The 21318-nt window shown below is 34.7% G+C and overlaps 1 protein-coding gene across 1 annotated transcript in view; it reads right to left on the reverse strand.

The window, feature by feature from the left end:
* COL5A2 (collagen type V alpha 2 chain) overlaps positions 1-21318 on the reverse strand; it is a 142260-nt gene that overhangs the window by 47803 nt on the left and 73139 nt on the right. The window contains exons 8-18 of the mRNA XM_055121254.1: positions 15826-15936; positions 14214-14291; positions 13423-13467; positions 12007-12060; positions 11536-11589; positions 10102-10155; positions 7394-7447; positions 6103-6156; positions 5261-5305; positions 4682-4735; positions 496-540 (exon numbers count right to left, since the gene is read on the reverse strand). Of these exons, the coding sequence (XP_054977229.1) occupies positions 496-540; positions 4682-4735; positions 5261-5305; positions 6103-6156; positions 7394-7447; positions 10102-10155; positions 11536-11589; positions 12007-12060; positions 13423-13467; positions 14214-14291; positions 15826-15936 (648 nt within the window). The remainder of the gene's footprint in view (positions 1-495; positions 541-4681; positions 4736-5260; positions 5306-6102; positions 6157-7393; positions 7448-10101; positions 10156-11535; positions 11590-12006; positions 12061-13422; positions 13468-14213; positions 14292-15825; positions 15937-21318) is intronic.

The raw sequence follows: 21318 nt of genomic DNA on the forward strand, positions 1-21318 counted from the left end.
GGACAGCAGTAGGCCATTTGCCTCGCATGCAGTTGACCCAGGTTTGATTCCTGACATCCCATATGATTCACCAAGCAACACAAGGAGTTAATATCTGAGTGCAGAGCCAGGCGTAACTCCTGAGCAGAAAAGCCAAAACAAAACAAAACAAAACAAAAACAATCCTAAACATGTCTGAAAAATACTCACAAAAACACTTAACTTGTAAACCCTGCTAATTTATTTCGTTATCAACCTTGGTGTCCAATGAGCCAGAAGGATAATTTTTTAAAATAGTGATTTCTGAGTCATCTGTGGTTATGTTTAATTGGTCTGGACATTAATAGTTGTCAAAGAACCCTTTGCAATCAAAGGTAAGGACCACTGTCTTAATGAGTGTTCATTACTATGTTCATTACTATTGAACATAGTCATGAACAGTCATGAATACACAAATAGTGAATAAGTGGATAATAAGTGCATAAATAAATGAATATGAATGCGTAATATACTCACCATTGGTCCAGGTTTTCCAGGCATACCATGTGCACCTCGTTGTCCCTAATCAGAGAATAAAGGGACAAGATAGAATAGAAATACATTAATTATATTTGGTCATAGTACATTTTCTTTATTAAAAATTTCATGCTAAAAATTAAAGAGTAAATATTAAGGTGAACTGACAACACCCTTAACGAGGTTATCAATTATATACTCATCTATTATATCAACAAAAATAAAAATAAATTATTCTTTTTGCTTTAATGTAACTCATCCCACCATATAAAAGAAAACATGTTTGGCACATAGCACTAATAGTCAACTTTACTCAGGGTAAGATGGCCGTACTCATAAGCAAAAACAACAAAATTAACGCACAGAAATACACACATATACACATTTAAATTATAGTGGATGTTATGGCTTTCACCCTGATGCCCTCAATCTTCTGGTGTCAAAAGTAGAGCAAGTTGAAAACTCGACTGAGACCTGTTCCACAAACTGCCCTCAGTTAGATGGAGTTAGCTCTCCCATGGTTATGCCCCTTCTATGGCCAATGCAATAGTACAAAAAGTTAATCCCATTTCAATATAAGTCTAAAGAATCAGCAGAGCTCAATAAGAACCCATGGAATTGAGCAAGGGACCCGTTGCAATTGCAACATATTTTAATTTATGCCTATGATAAACCCAGTTCCTTTTATTCATTTTTCCATAAGCACAGTTTCTAAAATCATTCCCAATAAATCTCTTGAACACAAACTTGGTTTTGATGTGTTTCCTAGAAAATCTGTCCTAAGATCCTAATACTATTTGTGCCAGAAGTAGTAAAATAAATAGAATTTAAAATGGAAGTTTTGGCACATTTTCCCTTTGGAGATCCAACCACATCTCAACCTGAGATGTGTAACTCCTTTCTTTTACTTTATGGTTCATTTTCTGTCTTGGATTTTCACCCCCATTTCCATCTGAAATGTATGCTACTCACTATTCCTCTTCTAGAACATATCTTGCTCCTTATCGATTTTATATATAAAGTATAAATATTAAAGCAGTTTGCCTAAATAAAATTACTTTCCTTCAAAAAAAAGAATGTAATATTTTTTATTTGGCTTTATTTGGGTCACACCTGGTGATGCTCAGGAGTTACTCCTGGCTCTGTACTCAGGAATCACTCCTGGCGGTTCTCAGAAGACTATATGGAATGCCAGGAATCGAACATGGGTTGGCCACATGCAAGGCAACAGCCCTCCCCACTGGACTATCACTCCAGCCACAAGAATGGACTTGTTAAGATGGATTCCTCTATAAGTAGAAAAAATATATTGTAAGTCATTTTTTCCATGCTCTAGCAGTGTAGTAGTAAATATGGTCTCCTGGGTTGAGCTGAGATATGACAAAAATATTAGTGAATGGGCTATTGATGTAACAGACCAGACAATAAGAGATTTGGGGAGATAGACTATGATGCTGAATGTAATTACATGGGCCTTGTATTAATACATTATAAATATAATATTACCACTCTATAAGCAGAAGGAAGAAAATGCTAAAGATCTGGCTTAAAACATAAGATTAAGATTCAAGAGTTCCTGGGAAAGTTAAAATGTTAAAACCTGAAAAGTCATGCTATGGGAGACACTCTTTATTTGAAAGAACAGGAATTTGAAATTCACATGAAAGCATATCTGTGCTGATAAACATAAAAACTTAAACAAAAATCTTTGGAGTATCTAATTTGAACTCTAGAGAGGTAAATAAACTCCCCAATCTAACTGAGATTTAAAACAACCAACAATTTTATAAGACTATTTGAAGGTTTGAAAAGCCTTCAGTTTTTTAATCTCAGATTATCTGAAACCTATGGGTCTATAGAAATGGTCCATTCTGACAATTAGCCAAGAAAGAACGATCAGCAAGTATTAGAAAAAATGTAAAACGAAAGGAAATGGTTGCAATAAATATAGTTGTTGTATCCATGATATAAAGCAACATGAACATTCCTCAAAATATTAAAAATAAAATTTCATATGATCTACTTATCCCACGTCTATAAAAATATAAAAATCCTAAATTGAAGAGATATTTGCATCCCCATATTTATTCGGTTTTTTTTATAATAGCTAAGAACTGAGAATAACTTAAGGCTGATGAACTTATGGATCAAAGACGAATGAATCAAGATATGTGATTTATGTATATGAAGGAATATCATATTTTTTATAAAAGATGAAATCCTAACATTTGCAACAACATGAATAAATGTACAAACTATGATACTTGGGGAAATATGTCATATAAAGACGACACTGTATATTTGTGTGATATATAAAGAAAAGCATGCAGATAAACAAAATTCACCAAAAATATAGTTTTATATTAGAATAACAATTAGTGGTTACCAGAGGGGGGAAGGAAGGAAAGTGAGTAAATTTGGACCAAAAGGTTATGTCCAGTATGTAACATGACAGACCTGGACTTTCAGTAGTGAGTGTAATCTTGCATATATATATATATATATATATGTTGATTTTTAACTGCAAATATTAAAATTTACATAGTGTTCTAATACAATATGACTTCAGTTTAAAATCAACTGACTCATTCCCTTCATTGACAACTTATATTCTTTCTAGCTTAAAAACAGAAGCCTCCACAAAATAATATTTGCACCGCCATTCCCACCTACCCCAACCATCTCCCAGACTGACTGTTAACCAGACTCAAATCACATAACAATCAAATCATAAAACTACTTGACTGAAGGAAGCTGCCTCTGATGAATAAAACTCTCCTCTAAAATATTACAACATCTATATATCATGTGGAGGCAAAATCCGAAGTACACTACCTACGTAATGAGATCAATAGGAACAAAGTATCAAGTTAGAAAGCTTCACAAATAAGGAGTGCTTCCTCATAATTGACACTAAATACCAAGGAAAATTATGTCAACATAATATTTACATAAAATAAGATATCCTTCTGAAAACTTGGAAAGAGTAATAGCCCACCCATACTGAGAGAGGGAAAAATGTTCAAACTGTTTCCTCGAATGGGAGAAACAAGCCAAAAAAAGAACTAGACTAGAGCCTGGAGAGATAGTACTGCAGCTAGAGTGCTTGCCTTGCATGTAGCTGCCCTGGTTTCGATCCCCAGGATCCCACATGATCACATGATCCCCTCCAGGACTTCTCCTGAACACAGACCAAGGAGAGAAATTCCTGGCCATAGCAGTATGTATCAAAATTTAAAAAATAGATAACATTTTAAAAAGAAACTGGACTGGAAAAACCTATGAAATATTAGATAAAACAACAACTAGCAATATTCCACAATACTTTGTACATTTTCAGAAAATACTCTGCTTCTAAGGTGGCAAGAAATGACCTAGTAGAAGGTCTCACTTTCACCCAAATAAGGATCCTGATGAGGACCCAAGAATCTCTGAGAAGTCCTTAGATGATGGTCTTCTATAGGCTCGGGGTAACAGTGAAAGACGCTATGAACCTGTGGTACTTAATACTACAGGGGTTGAAATAATCTCAAAATAAGAACGGAGCGGTAGTACTTCTTAATTTTCAAAAATGAAATGTATGAAATGTAATAAACTGCCAGGCTGAAACATTAGCAACTGTAATCTGACTTTCAGAGAGTCACAAAGAAAGCTAATAGAACCACCCCTATTCAGATTGAAGGCACATGGATAGACAACAGGAACATTTCTCAATTCATATCATTAAAATAAATCAAGGACAGATTATCAGCAGGATTTAAGCTTTCAAAGTGTGTACTAAGAGTACCTACCTTTTAGACGATGACAAACACAAAGTAAAGATGCCAGGGTTAATGCTTAGGTAAATAAATGCTTAGTGATTTTTATCCATTTTCAGATTATTATTTTATATCAAAGTCAATTTTCCTTTTGACTTTGATATAGCAATGCTTCAATGCTTCTGTGGTTTTTATACTTTTTTCAATTTCTGATTGAAGTTAGTAGGCAACTAAGTTGCTGTGTTTACAGAAATTGTTCGCATTAAGAGAAAGCAAGTGAGGGGTGCAAAGATAACTCTAGATAAACCTAAATTTATTTCAAAAGAAAAAAAATTAAATGTAAACCTTAGGTGAACCAGTACTGATATTCTCATTTAAAGTCCATTAAACTGCACAGTTAATATGAGAGTTGAAATACACATACTTACAGGAGCTCCCTGAGGCCCGAGTCTCCCTCTTTCTCCTGGCATTCCCCTTGGGCCCTGTGTTTTAAAAAAATGAAAGAAAAAGAAAGAAAAAGATGAACCATCGTTTGAAGCTATGTCTTTAAATTCTATGATAGTTTGACAAACTACTCAATTCAATTGAGACTCAATATTTAAACACCAAGCATTAGTCCTTCAAGTGGCTTGACTAGAAAGAAAAAAAAAAAACTTTCTACCTGTGGTTATTTATAATTCACCTAAATTGATTTAACTAAACCTAACCTTAGAGACTGGATCTACAATATTGGCTTGAACACTGGATATAGAAATGCAATAAAGAAAAACAGTCAATGGGCCAAGGAGCTGTGCACTATTTAAAAGTCCCTCAAAAAAAAAAAAATGCAGAAAGCCTTTTCCATTTGAGAAGTTCACTCTTCTTGGTATATTTATCTGTAAACTGGTGATTAGTATTATTCTATCAGCTAATTCCACCTCCATGAATTAAAGGAAAAAAATTAAAGTCTCTAATGTAAGTTAAAAAGCAAAGAAATAATAGAAAAATAAAATGTACTTAATACTTACCATTGGACCCATTGCACCCATTGGACCAGTAGGGCCAGCTTCACCCTAAAGGAAAAATGAGATAACATTCTAGTCTGAGACACAACCATTTTCATTTTGTTTTATTTTCAAAGCACGTTTTAAAACTAGGCAGTTGGAAATCATACGTGTAATGAAGGTTCTCAAAATATGCTGCGTTATCTTTTTCTCAAAGCGTAATTTATCTTCCATATATTTGAGTCAAAAATAAAAATTAATAAATTTAGCAAAATTGATATAATTATTCAGTTCTTTGGATTAGTGTAAAATTAGAAATTAAATGTCTGTGTTTGGCAATATTTTAGCTCAAGTAAAACAAGCAAAGCAAAACATATTGCAATATTAAAAATATATGAGATGAAGGTTATGGAAAATGTATAAATACTGGTGTTTCCAACAAAAAGTCCTCTTCATTTCTCTTAAAAAATGTCATAGATTTGTGGAAATGATGGCCAGAAAGCAATGGAATCAAAACAGTTTTAATGGTAGGACTAATGAAGTCTCTCACTTAAACCTCACAAGATTTTGTAAGGAAAAATATAAACTGCCTTTAGATGATAGATTCACAGCAACATCTTAATATAAAGACAAAATGCATCTTAGACTTCAGAATACTGAGCCTTGATGGCAAAGTTAGGATATCTCTTGTTTTGTAGTAAATTTATTAACATTTTTCTATGAAAATTACATTTACCTAATTAACTATTCCTTTTTTGATACTATACAATTCAGAATTTTTTGATGTGATTCTAAAACATTGGTAGGCATTTAAAGAACTGTAATGCTACAGTGAGGTTATAATGAGATAATAAATAATTATTTACCTTGGAACCAGTTGCTCCAACTTCACCTTTAGGACCTTCAAGACCTTTGGTTCCCTGTGAAGAAAAATATAAATTTTGTTTTACTGCTTTCTTGATCTCAAAAAAATTGTATCTCAAATTTAAACTATTCAGAATGTTTCAAATCTTTATGAAAAGACTAGTTAATGAAAAATAAAGTAATTAAATTTTTAACTTACAAAGTCCTCACCATAGTTTTTTAACTTCACAAAAATGTAATTTTAGTTATAAATTTAAAATGAGATAAAAATGCAATATATTTTATATAATTATAGATGATGGATTGTATTCAGATGTGATATTAAAACAATAATAACTTATCCTGATCAAAGGCTCAATAACTCAAAACAGAGGCCATTATAAAGTATACTGATTAAAACCACACATTCAGATAGATAGATTCAGAATGTCTATATGTGTATATAAAATGTACAATACAATATTTATCTTGAGTTATAAAAAAAGAAACATTCAATGCTTTTCTAAGTCTAGGTTGACAAGGCTTTACTTCACTTTCTAATGTCATGTCACTTATTCCACAAAGTTCTAGTTTTCCAGTTTCTTAATTGTATTCCTACTAAGCTACAAGCTGAAGGTCCTGGACGTTTCCTGTTGATCACCATGTCTTGTTTGAACACAATATTGAGGGTATAGTGAGAAATCAAAATATATCTTTAAAAAATCAAGTCAATTTCAAAGGAAATGCAAAGAAAGGAGCATTATTATTTTTATGAATAATGCAACTCCAGTCACTTAAGACAAATGATGGATTGAAAATATTTTTGTCTTTAATCTTTAGCATTATTATTGTAGTTGAGGTAGTATCTTTACATTAGTGTTAATATTTCTGATATTGATATAGAGTTTTTATACCCCACCACCGCCAAAGTGCCCTCCACCAATGTCCCTATGTTATTTCTAGTCTGTTCCTTCAATTCCTTCTTCACCCCTTCCCATTTTCATCTCCCCACTTGAAATTTCAGTTTTATAGTCCAGGGGCAAGGGTTGGTCATCAGTCGTTACTATCTACTCACTTGTTTTGTTGCTCTCTGTACCAAAGATGAATGAGATCATCAGGTATTTGAACTTTTCCCTCTACCTTATTTCTCTTAATATGATATCCTCCAATTCTATTCACCTTGCAGTTAACTAAAATTTTTCATCGTTTCTTACAATTGCTTAGTTTTCCATTGTGTATGTATGGAATATTGCATTCCAGAGCCTTTCTCAATAAGGCAACATATCTGAAAGTACTAGAATCACTTGAACTTACTCGGTGACCCTTCAGGCCTGGAAGACCAGGAGCTCCAGGAAATCCTCGAGCTCCCTGTGGAGAAAAAACAAAAATATATTTTAGTCACAAATAAAAATAGGAAATTAACTCATATATTCTGCCACTCTCCCCCAAAATATATGGTATATGAATTTTTCCCCAACATACCAAAAAGGGGAAAGAACAAAAGAACAATAGCTATATAGAGAGATATAGATAGATATGTGGTATATCTACGTATGTGTGTATATAGTATATACATAATATATACATATTCTAGGTGATTGAAAATTACCAGGGCTGACACAATTGTTAAAAATAGAAATATGGGTTGGAGAGATTTACAGCGGGTAAGACGTTTTCCTTGCATAGGACCAACTCAAATTCAATTCCCTGCACCCTATATGGTTCCCTGAGCACCTCCAGGAGTAATCTCTGAGCATCTCCAGATGTGGTTTACTTATTTTCATTGACTACATTAACCTGGCTTTGAAATAAATTATATTATTACTGCTACAGGTAAAATGAGCAGCTCAGTAGCATAAATTCATGTTATCAGTCATTGTTATTCATCAGATTATTTTTGTTTAAAAGTAATTTTTTCTTAACCTAATCTTACTCCTGTTTAGTGGGTATTTAATGAAAAGACAATAAATTAAAAAATAATGAAGTAGCTTAATATTTTTTAAACTCTTAACACTTTTGCTAACCATTTCTTTAGGAACTTATTTTGTGCCAGCACAGTCTTAGCATGAAAAAATCCCTCTGTTCTACATTATCTTAGCTTTCACTGTTAATGAAATGAATGGCAAGCAATTCAACAAATGAACTTCACATGACAGAGGCAAAGCAATTATTCTCAAGTATTCTTATAACTGTATATAGGGAAGACATTTATATAGTGTTAGGAGCAAGGTAATTTCTATAGAATGGGGAGTCTAAACAAATAAAGTTCCATTAATTCTTTTTACACAGCTCTGCTGAGGAATTCTTACTTGAAAAATTCCCTTTAAGTTTTTCCACTGGACTATTCCCCTTCACATTCTTATCAGGAAACTCAGTGCATAGCTATCTAAATATTTTGAGGAATTACTGTGCTGTGCTGTTTCAAAAAAAAATGGTTATCTTTAAAAAATTTTTGTAGTCTGCAGGGGAATTCTCACTTTATTACATCTCTCAATATAACAACAAAATGAACCAGATGTACTAATGCTTATAAAATTCTCAATCTGCTGACCCCAGGCTGTCATCACACCCCCATCACACATCATTGCACGGCACTTGCAGAGTGCATCTGGGACTTGCTGGCAGGCACATTTCCTCCCTGTGGAGGGTCCATGCTGTGAATATGTGCTCAAGTGCAACAGGACAGGAGGTTCAATGCTGGACTCACTGACATGCACATCTGTGCTGATGACTAAACCTCATGCCTTGTCTGCATTTGGCTTCCCAGGTTGACTGGGGAGGAAGGGAAAGAGAGAAAGCAAAGTGCTGGGGGACTGGTTTTATATTTCCAACTAAATATCCTTGGAGTCTGGTAAATTTCCATATTAGATCAGCATTCCTTTATTCTAAAAAAAAGCCTTAGCATTGAATCTCAATTTTCAGAACATAAATGGTGAGTATTCTAGTGCAGCTGGATAAGCTAAATGGTAGAAACATTATGAAACTGTCTGAAACATAATATAGAAGTCCAAGTTAGTGTAGGGGATGCTAGACTAGGAGAAACTTCAACAGCAGGAATGTTAGATCTGATTTTGATCTTGCTCAATTCTCTAACTTTCCCCTTTGCGTGGGTAGTACATCCTAGGACAAGGCCTATCGAACTCATGTATATGAGGACCGAAAAGTACACTCAAAGTACAGTCACGTATCCTACATTTTGAAATTTGGCTATTTGGATTGTCAGGGGTCTATTCCTGCCATGCATTGATGGGGGGAGAAGACAGCTGTGTTAGAAGCTCTGGTAATCTGTATGTTTTCTCATGAGGATTTTTAGGGCTCAGAACACAAATCAGGAATTTCAGCCAACATTTGGGTTTGGGGAGAAGCCAAAGAAGCATCCTGTCCACAATTTATTATTTCTAGCATACCAAAAAAAAAGTCAATAAACTATTAAGCTGTTTCATGTGAACAATGCAAAAGTAATATTTTAAAACATTTTTAGAGGAAAAGAGGCGTGGGATCATGGCTGGAGCAATAGCACAGCGGGTAGGGTGTTTGCCTTGTACGCTGCTGACCTGGGTTCGATTCCCAGCATCCCATATGGTCCCCTGAGCACCGCCAGGAGTAATTCCTGAGTGTACAGCCAAGAGTAGCCCCTGTACATCACCGAGTGTGACCCAAAACAAACAAACAAAAAAAAAACAAGAGGCGTGGGATCTTGTAAAATGTAAATTGACCAGGCTGTTAAGTTATCTGAAAATCAGGTTACTCAGTGTGGAAAAATTCACATTAGTATAGGATATAATTCTCTCATTCTAAGAGGATCACTTAGATAGTAACCATGCAAAGCAGGGAATTGGAACTAGCCATTATTCTGGCAAAATGTTCCATTTTAACAATGACAGAATGAAACATATTTTGATGACTGCATCTCATGTGCATAGATCTAATGTACATGGATACTATCACTTTGACTTCACTTTAATATTCTTTGTATTTTCATGTTCCTGTTTATATCATTGCATTGGTAAACATATACCTACCGGTGATCCTGCAAAGCCCACTTCACCAGGATTTCCATTTCGACCGGGTTCACCCTATTTGGGAATAAAATGGTAAGGCTGAGAAGCAAGATTTGATTAAATACTTCCTGGTAAAACCGGATGACAAATCAACTGCCCATAACAAGTCTCCTCTAGAAAGCTCATGCTCAATGCTATTAACAATAAAATAATAAATAAACAAACAAAAAACACGCACCAAACTCTCAGGTGGCAATTAGGGGGCCTGGAGTGAAAGTAAAGGAAGGGACAATTGCCTTGCATACAGCAAGCCCAGGTTCCATCCCAAGCACCCCATATGGATCTGGGAGTGATCCCTGAGGACAGAGCCAGGAGTAAGCCCTGAGCACTATCAGGTGTAGCCCAAATTTAAGATGGCAATTAATTCCAGCAAGTCAATTTGTGGAGGTTTTTTAAAATTACCTTTAGCCAGATTAAAGAAATGAATATAAATTAAGACTGCCCGCAGGTTAATGCTCATCACTTCATTAATACAAAAATTTAGACACACATGTGTACAATGTGCTACAAAATTGCAATTACACACGTGGTGCTGAATTAAAAGTGTTTCTTAAAATGCTTCTTTCCAATTCTTTCCCTGTGATTAAAAAATATTGAATAATTTTCAGAGTCATCTTCATTAAGGCTAAATTTAATATATTATAATTAAATAAGTCTATGACACACAAAGAAAAAATATTTACAAGTATCAGTATCAAAAGAAACAGATAATTTACTTATGATTTTATTAATCTTCAATGTTGGGACAACAAAGAAAAGAATTGAGAAAAATATATCTATTGGTGGATTTTATGTTATGATTACAGATTTTTACTGTTAAACTCTGAGGCTGGATGAAAATTTTTAATCAAAAATCTAAGTGAATAAATAACTTTTTTAACATTGGAGAACAATACTTAAACCAATCTATAAACATACTTAGAAAATTCCATTTTAAATCTTCTACTGAGAAAGATCTCATAAAGACCTTTATATACTAGAGCAATGTATCTTTTTCTTTAGAATTACTTCAGAGCTACCACCAGCAAAACTTAGTGTCATTTTGGTACCTTGTCATTTTGGTAACTTTGGTAACTTGGTGTCATTTTTGATAACTTACCACCAGCAAAACTTGTAGTCATTTTGGTAACTCTATTATCACATGGAGCAATTATAATGGAAGAATTGAAACAGCAGGGAAAGATACAGTACCAAGCAACAGAGTACCATGGAAATTAAAGCACTTATAGGTCTTGGAAAATGCCATTTTGTGTTCTCCAGTTTCAACCAACTTTAATGGATGCAAAAAATAAAGGAAGCAAAATAGAAACCAATGAATTATATTTATATTAACATTTCAGGGTCATCTTAGCCTCCCTCAGACTTTCACAGCACATTGAACAAAATGTAGCTTACATCTTCACCAGGCTTTCCAGGAGGTCCCTCAGGTCCACGAGCACCAATTGGACCCTAATAACAAAGCAAAAGTAAAAAAAAAATTGTCTGTATTTGGCCATACTCCCCAATACTATCATGTAAATATTAAGTATTGTTAAGGCAAAAAAGAATATTACATAAAATAGCTTTTATAATATCTGAATTTTGTTATATTTTTTATATTGTATGTTCACTAGGGGAAGAATGTTTAGTTTCATAATTACAAATGTTAGTAATGCATGCATATTATGTTCAAAGCCTTGAACATAATATTTATATTATAAAAAAAATTTATATATTTTGCCAGAAGAAAAGCATATGTCTTAAGCATAGAGAGTCTGAACTCATAATTTTTGGCTACTCTACAAAGAAGCTAGTAAAATAATTCATGCCAGCATTTTAGTGGTGGACCCATATTTACTAGGGTCTACAAGCTTACATGACATTTACCATGGGTCCAGGTTCACCAGGCTCTCCAGGAGGTCCTGTAGGGCCTGCACCACCCTAAAATTGAGAAAAAAATAAGCAATACAATTAAAATAGACAAGCCAAAGTAAATAATACTAAATCCTATATTATATGCAATATAGTATCACTATCACTGTCATCCCGTTGCTCATCAATTTGCTCAAGTGGACACCAGTAACGTCTCCATTGTGAGACTTGTTGTTACTGTTTTTGGCATGTCTAATATGCCATGGGTAGCTTGTCAGGCTCTGTCGTGTGGTCGAGATACTCTCAGTAGCTTGCCGGGCTCTCCAAGAGGGGTGGAGGAATCGAACCCAGGTTGGCTGCATACAAGGCAAACAGCCAATCTGCTGTGCTATCTCTCCAGCCCGTGCAATATAGTAAAGGCATTTAAATTGATGGTCCCATCACTTTCTAGCTGTGAGGCTTTGGGTAAGTTAATTAATCAGAAGTTAATTATACTTCAGCTCCTTAACCTGTAAAATGAGAGCAACATGGTACCCACTTCATTTGGCTGTTGTAGCTCTTGCACAAGTAATGCACATTAAGAACCCAGAATCATGCTGGAACAGGGTGACACTTATTGTTGATATTACCATATTATTATTAACATTTACATTTTCTATTCACCAGAGGCAATAGTATAAAGTAACTCAAAAAAGAACTCCACACACAGGATATAGTATGGTGTCTTTGAGATAAAAATCATTGAAAAAAAATATTTTGAGGAACTAGAGAGATGTATCAGCAGGTAGGGCACTGGTCTTGCACACAACTGACCCAAATTTGATTCCCAAGACCTCATATTGCCCATCCCCACCAGGAATGTTCTGTTAATGGAGAGCCAGTAGTAAGCCCAGAGCAATAGTGGTATGCCCCAACTAAGAAGAATTGATTTGAAAAATTATTCTACTTACAGCAAAATTGTACACAATTTTAAATTATCTCTAACTTACTTATATTTTCTGGCTTGTAGGAATTATAATGTTATATTATTTTTAAAGATTCCACATTGTCATTACCTTGACTCCCTTTTTCTAATGTATTACGTTATAAGATAATATACCCACTCTGATCTGATTTCACAATATTAGAGTTGGCATAAAACCAAGTGGAGTTTTCTTTATGGTGTGAGAAAATGATCTTATTTCAGGAGCAAAGGCATTCTTCATATTTGAAGTCACTCACGTAAAGAACCGAATGATAAACTTTGTCCCAATGAAGAACATCCATTTAAAAGATGTACTGTACACATTTCTTAGTGGAAATTGAATACAGTCCATTGATAGTGAGTATTAATAATATGCAGTTTAGCAGCCAGTCTAAACCAGTCACATCATAGATAGCTATTACTTTATTTTTCACACTGTAGTAACTTAATAGCCAGAAAAGACTTACTTGCTGCCCTTGCAAACCCTGAGGTCCTCTTGGACCAATAGGACCCTGAAAATAAATAAGAAAAGTTGTAAATTATTTGTGTAAAATATTTCAAGGATGTTGGCTCCATTATAGAATGTGAAACAGTGGAATATGGACAGAGAGGGATGATGGTATTCTTTATCTACAATGCTTCTGGATTACAGCTATATTCGAGACAAGTAAAGCTTGAACAACAGTTGGGAAGATTTTATGCAATACTCAGCATCAAAAGTAAATAAAAAGTATGTCTTGTGCACACCCAATGTCTTTGGGATAAGAACACTAGCATGCTAAAGGGGGTTGCTTTGTTACCGGAATATCTAAGAAGAAAATCTTGGCAGGCATGGAAGGCTTATGAGCTAATTTAATTCTTCAGCTTTCCAGTAAAAAAGTTTCTTCAGTTAAAAACGATTACAATTTAAAGAGCATGTTGAACCAAAGGCTTATAAAAAAAATCAATGATAACAAGTATGTTATTTTAAATATGTTAAAAAATTATCTGGGGAAACTTTTCTGGGTTATCTCTTTCTTTTATAAGATATATCTTAAGTATTCATAGATACTCCTCCCATTTCATTGTGATATGATTACATTGAGAGATAGCAAAAGGAAGAAAAGGAAAATTCAAATTTAAAAATCAGACTAGAATATGTATATACTGTTTTTAATGCATTTCAGGAAAATTTACTATTTCTTTAATAGCTAACTCAGATCTCTCCTTATAATGGTTTTTCCACAAGTAATTCAATATCTATAAAATTTACACTTACCACAGAGCCAGGCATCAGTCCGACTTGACTCCCAAGTCCAGATTTATCATCCAGACCAGCCATCTGAGCTGAAAATGGCTATAAAACAAACGTATTTCCATCATTCCCACAGTAAAACAGTGATGTCAACAGATTTTTTTTTAAAGTGAGAGGTGAGCTTTCTCTGAAATTCTTTTTTCAGAGAATGGCTTTTCTGAAGAGCATTGTAAACTTCTGATTTTAAATCAAGGAGAAATATTTTAGTTGTTTTTCATTGTGCATGTTTTGGTTAAATAATCCTCATCATGTATTTAATAACTATGTTTCTTTAAATTAACCACTGCAAAGTCTGTGACAGGAAGCGTAAGATCATTCTGATAGTACTTCAGCAGTCTAGTAGATTTCAGGCCTAAATCATTCATTTATCTGATTATCTCTCATGGTTAGAATATGTCAAACATCTGAAGAAATCCTGAGAGATGTTTTTAAAAGTTTGTTCTGGAGATCCCAGATTCCATTTTGATTTACTTTGCTTACATGACATTCTTTCTTTGTTTACAACCAGTAAACTTTAAATAGCTTTATGTAAGCTGATAAACATTTGAAAATCCTCGAATGAATCCTTGAATGTTCCAAGAATAGTTCACAGTTTTATCTACTTATTTTGTCATCAGAAATTCTCTGGTAACCAAATCAAAAAAATAAAACCCAAAATTGCTCCTCATAGTTCTGTTAATTAACAGATCATAATTAGAAGAAAACGTATATACTATTTTGAAATAATGAATTGACAAATTCTTTTATAATAAGGTGAGAAAAATATGAGCTATTGAAAAAATTTTATATTTTGGAATTCTGTATATTCCCTTGCCATGGTACTCAAGCTACCTATAGTCCTTCTACTTATAATCCACTAAGAGTTTAAATATCAAAGGGTGATTTGTTTGACCTTACTTCTGGGAGAAAACTAAAATTTGAGAAATAACTAGGTAGCATTTATAATGTCAACAGTGTGGTCCCTTCAATGAATCATTACAAACAGGTCTTCTTCCCCTGCTGTAAAAGTCATGGGACAGATTTCATCAGCATTAGGCACTTAGAGAATGGCAAGGGATGGAATATATCGTCACATATTCCTTTTCAGTTCATAGAAGGAGCAATGTTTTTGGTTCGTTATTATCAATAAGAAAGGGGGGAAATATTCACAGAGTCTAGAATTGATATTGAAAAATACAAGTCATTAGGAGTAGTGCTATTTAAAAATGCTACATTAAGGGACTGGAGGGATAATACAGTGGGTAGGCTGCTTTGCCTGCATGTGCCAAGCAGGTTCAATCCCCAGCATCCCAGATCATTCCCAAACCCCAGTAGAAGGAATTCCTAGCATAGAGACAGGATTCATCCCTGAATACATCCAGGTGTGGTCCAAAAGAAAAATCAAAAAATGCTTGATTTAACTTCCCAACAATTCCCTGATGGTTTCTTAGTTTAATCACTGAGCCTAACAGCACTGCAGTCACCCGACTGCTTTTTCCGTCAGGAGGAAACATCTGAGCTAATTACATGTAAAATGTCAACAATGAATAAAACACTTACTATCATAATGTCATATTGAACAATGCATACAACTCACCCTGCTCATGCCATCAGGTCCTACATGAGAAGGATGTCCGGGAGGTCCTGGGGCACCAGGTTGACCAGGAACACCTGGTTCTCCATCAATTCCCTGAGGACCACGGGGACCCTAAAAGGTAAGCCAGTGGAAATGAGAGCACACTGTTTAAAATGTACTAAGTAGAAAGTTAAAAGCACAGACCCCTTGATGGAGAGGAATCATTAATAATTTTTGATATTAATATTTCATGATTCCAATTGTGTGACATTTTGGAAAAGGCAAAACTATGGACACAAAAGACCATTTGCCAGATCTTGGAGGTGGCAAAATGAAGAGGTTGAGCATAGATTCGGGGAACGGTGAAGATGCTCTGTAAGAGAGTATAATGATGGGCAAAAGTTATATACTTTTCTAAACCCATGGAATGCATAGCAAGAAGAGGGAAACAAGGTAATCTCTTTATCCTGATTTTGGAAGTCTGCTTATGCATGTGGAAGGACTTAGATAGTAAGTTGCTTTACATTCATCTTATTTTGTTGGGAACATAAAATGAACCTGAATAATTATTTTTTTTAAAAAAATGTAATCCATCCACTACATTTTTATCACGTTGGCTGAAACTGCCATTTTCAGCAACTGTCTTATTCACTATCATTGAAACATGAGAAATTTTGGGTAAGAATTTTTTAACCCTTCATGTGACAAATCTTCAATAATTTTTGTAATAATTGTAAACTTATATTTAGTTTATAGTACTTTAGAACAATCTTCCTTATGTGGTTGAGATTTACTGTTCAAAGGTCTCTAATTAGCAGTTTCTAAATTTGCTTGTCTATCTCATAATTATATATACAATTAATATATACATTTCTATCTATATATCTGTACGTGTTTACTTTGCTTGACCTCCCATCCCCCAAACTTGCACACGTCTCTTTATGTTTTTTTTTTCAAATTTCTAATTTTCATGGAGTAAATATAGCCCCTTCACCAAATAATATTGGAAAACTGGATAATCACATGTAAATAAGTAAAGCTAGATATATATCTCATATCCTTAACTGTCACTGTTACTATCATCCCCTTGCTCATCGATTTTTTCCAGCGGGCACCAGTAACATCTCTCATTGAGAGACTTATTGTTACTGTTTTTGGCATATCCAATGCACACAGGTAGCTTGCCAGGCTCTGCCGCTCTGGCTCGGTACTCTCGGTAGCTTGCTGTGCTCTCCAAGAGGGGCGGAGGAATCTCTCATATCCTTAAATGAAAGTTAATTCTAACTGGATCAGACCTTGAGATCAGAACAGAATTCACTGAGGAAAATATAGTCAGAACACGCCACGACTTGGACCTCAAAGTAGCGTTCAGTGATTAATCGTATCATTGAATCACCATTGGCAAAGGCAACAGAAACAAAGATAATCAAATGAGACTACATCAAATTAAAGAGAATTTGCCTGGCAAAGGAGACAGGCTAAAACTAAAAGTCACGGTTAACTGGGAGAGAACATTCACACTCAGCACACTGGGAAAAGTATTCATAGCCATGATACAAAAAACACAAAGATCAACAACAAAAATTTCAAACTCTTATATAAACTAGGAGAAGAAATGAACAGGTACTTTGTTGAAGACAGATAGAGAGCCAGTATGCATATGAAAAAGCTTTCATCATGACTTATCAGAGAAATCCAAATAAAGATAATAATGAGATATTATCTTACACCAGAAAGAATGGCACTTATCAATAAGTCGGGAATAGGAACCAGAATGATAGTACAGCAGGTAGGGTATTTGCCTTGCATGTAGCTGACTAAGGTTCAATCCCTGAAAGCCCCCTGTGGTCCTCTGAGCAGTACCCTGAACATAGAAGCAGGAGTAAGCAGTGAACACCACTGGGTGTGGCCCCCAAACAAAACAAAACAAAAACTGGGAGCAATCTATTTTAACAGGGAGGTGGCAAAAAAACAGAATTGTCATCCACTGCTGGTGGGAATGTTGTCTCGTTCAACCCCTATGAAAAATAGTATGGAGAATATTCATAAAAGTAAAAATAGAATTGCCATGTGAACCAGAAATATTTCTGGGTATCTGTCCCCAAGATGTAAAGATATTCATGCAAAAGAACTCATGCACACCATCATTTATTGTAGCTTAACATAATAGGTAGGATATGGATTCACACAATTGTCCAAAGACCGATGAGTGAATAATGAAATTGTGGTATATAGATACATGAAGTACTATGCAACTGCAAGGAGTGAACAAAATCATACAATTCACAGCAACTTAGAAGGAACTGAAGGAAATCATATTTCAATCCAAAGAAGAGGGACAAATATTGAATGATTTCAGTCATCTGTGGTATATAGAATAACAGGATAAGAGAATGCAAGTTATCAAAGGGGAGAATACCTATATTACTCTGGTCTCAAGGTTATGGACACAGAAGGAAAGAAACTCAGAAGAGAAATAAGGAGCAACAAACAGGAGAACATAGGGGCTAAAATGAGGTATGTGTGTGTGTGTGTGTGTATGTGTGTGTGTATAACATATTTATATGTGTATAAACCACAAAGCCACTAATACTGCATACATGAGACCCAAACTACAATAACTAAACTTAAAAATGTAACTGCCAAGGGGGAAGGCTGGTGAGGAATCTAGGGACACTGGTGGCGGGAAGCTCACACTAATGATGGGCTTGAGGATGGGGCTCTCTATGTCTGAAGTTATTATGAACAACTTTGTAAATCATGGTGACATAAATTTAAAAAGAAATCTAATTTCTTAATGCTTTGCATAGTTCTTGACATAATAAACACTCAATATATGCTTTTTCCATTTTCACAATTCAGTCCTCTTTACTGTACAACTGGAAGTTTGATATACTCTGTTTTTCTTACCACTCCCAAAGATAGACCAGACCAATGAGAACTAGAGAAAAAGGCAAAGTGACCCAGCCAATTTTACTTCTCAGAGAAATGAGCAATGATTTCTAACTGCCAAATTCCGCCCTCCTTCTAACCCACATTCTGAAGACAGCTTGGGGAATAGCCACGTCCTCAGTTCTGGAAATGCTTCCTCCCTTAACCTCAGCAGTCCCGTAAGTCTTGTTAAGCATTTATTAGCTTTTTAACCCTTAAAGAATCTTAACAGATTTTGAAAGGAAAGGAAGGGCCAAAGAACCCAAAGATCAATGTAATATTTTTTTCTGATTAAAAGTAGGAATAAAGGATAATTCTTAGTAAATGAACTGCAGTTTAATAGTAAAGGAATTTCTTATGATAAATCTTCTGACTCACAATAAACTGAAATTTAAGTGAATGCAGCAGAGCAACCAAATCTATAAGCTGAAGTGGAAAGGGGGCAGTTTACATATGATGGTTTTCGGGGAAACTGGGCATAAGAGCCATTTAGATATTTAACTGATCGTCAGAGTTGTACATATGTATCTACTTCCTAGAAGAAAATCAATCTGTTCCACTAGAAGCAGATAGCTAGATCTGAATAACTTACATTTTAAAAAACCTTTTTTTCAGAAAATTACATTATCCCACAAAGATAAAACTTTTTTGATTCCTAAAACACTGTCAGTGGACTACGCACTTCATGATGTGTAATGAAGGCTGCTTTCAACTGCTATCAGGTCTCCCATGAATAATTTTATTATGATCCATGAATAATTTTTCAAGATATTAAAAACAAAAATTAAACCTTTAAAATTTAGTTTGTGTATCTCCCAATGAGAAAAAATCCCTAAATTGTACAAACTGGAAATGGTAATACAGACAAAGTATTAGTCTAATTTACTCAGATCTTCGGTGGAAATCTTGCTTCATTTTTGAAACCGAAAGTGCTTTTTGATAATGACACATAAATCAAAAAAATTAAATGAGGAAAAAATTATCTTTTTCTCAGATATTTCTGTAGCACTGTAGCACTGTCATCCCGTTGTTCATCGATTTGCTCGAGTGGGCACCAGTAACGTCTCCATTGTGAGACTTGTTACTGTTTTTGGCATATCAAATACGTCACGGGTAGCTTGCCAGGTTCTGCCGTGTGGGTGGGATACTCTTGGTAGCTTGTTGGGGGAATCGAACCTGGGTCGGCCGTGTGCCAGGCAAATGCCTTACCCACTGTGCTATTTCTCCAGTCCCTCAGAAAATTTCTGTCTTTAGAAATATCTGTTGAACTGGTCTCAGATATTTCTAAGGACAGAAATTTTCAAAGTTATATTTAATGTAAATGGGAATTGATAGGTCTGGGTAATATTAATATCCAAATTAATGGTGTCCTTTCCCCACCTTCTTTTATCAGTAATCTTGTTTCAAAGCTCAAGGCCCACTCGAGAAAAATCCACTTTTTCTTTTTTCTTTTCTTTTCCTTCCTTCCTTTCTTTCTTCCTTCCTTTCTTTCTTCCTTTCTTTCTTTCTTTCTTTCTTTCTTTCTTTCTTTCTTTCTTTCTTTCTTTCTTTCTTTCTTTCTTTCTTTCTTTCTTTCTTTCTTTCTTTCTTTCTTGTGGTGAGAAAGGGTGGGGATGTTGGGTGCACATCTATTATGTTCAGAGTTTATTTCTGACTCAGTGCTCAGGAGTCACTTCTGGCTGTGCTTGGGGCAACATATGTAGAGATTCAACTAGAGGTAGCAGCATGCAAGGCAAGTGTCCTAACCCCTGTACTATCTTTCTGTCCACTGAGACAAACAGTCCACCTTTTTTGCAAGTGTGTGCCCCCAGCAGTGTTCACGGTTCACCAAAGCTACAGAAGGTGGAGCTGGATATCTAATGTTTTAATTTTCTTCACAATACATTTGGTGTCACTCTGGCATCTCCTCAAAATATCTTACACAGTTACTTCCTCACAAACTCAGTTGAAAATTTAAATTGTGTAAGAATTATCCAAAAGTGAATTAGTAATGTAAAAACAAAATAATTACAATTCATTAATAGTTTTTCTCAAAATGTTAAAAACAAAGTTAAACTCTATAATCTATTTTTGTATTTCCAAGTAAGAAAAATTCCCTAAATTGTATGAGACAAATGCTCCCTTTCCCCTGGACACTCTATTAAAATTATACTTCTATATTGCCACTAGGTGGCGACTTTTTAACGCCCACAAGTAGGATTAGTGACCAAGACTTCATTAGTAATACCACACTCAGACAAAAATTACAAAATATTAGATTTGATAATAACTGATACAATTAACATTTTAAATATACAGAAAGAGACCTAAAGAAATTTCTGTTCCTGCTTATTTAAGGAAAACCAGGAAAAACTGCTAGCAACTTTTTTTCCCCATAGTCAGTTATTAAACAACACAGCACTGCTTACAAGGGTTCAGAGAGGAACAGATCTCCTAATTGGACATCTGACAGGACTGCCTCACTATTTCTTCATATATGACTACTTCATAACGAGAGAGACAACATGAAAATATTGTCTAACTTTCATCAAGATAGGAAATGAAGGACATAACACACTAATTTGAGAAGAGAGCAAGGGGTGG

The sequence above is a fragment of the Sorex araneus genome, chromosome X (genome assembly GCF_027595985.1).
Source record: "Sorex araneus isolate mSorAra2 chromosome X, mSorAra2.pri, whole genome shotgun sequence".
Lineage (NCBI taxonomy): Eukaryota > Metazoa > Chordata > Mammalia > Eulipotyphla > Soricidae > Sorex > Sorex araneus.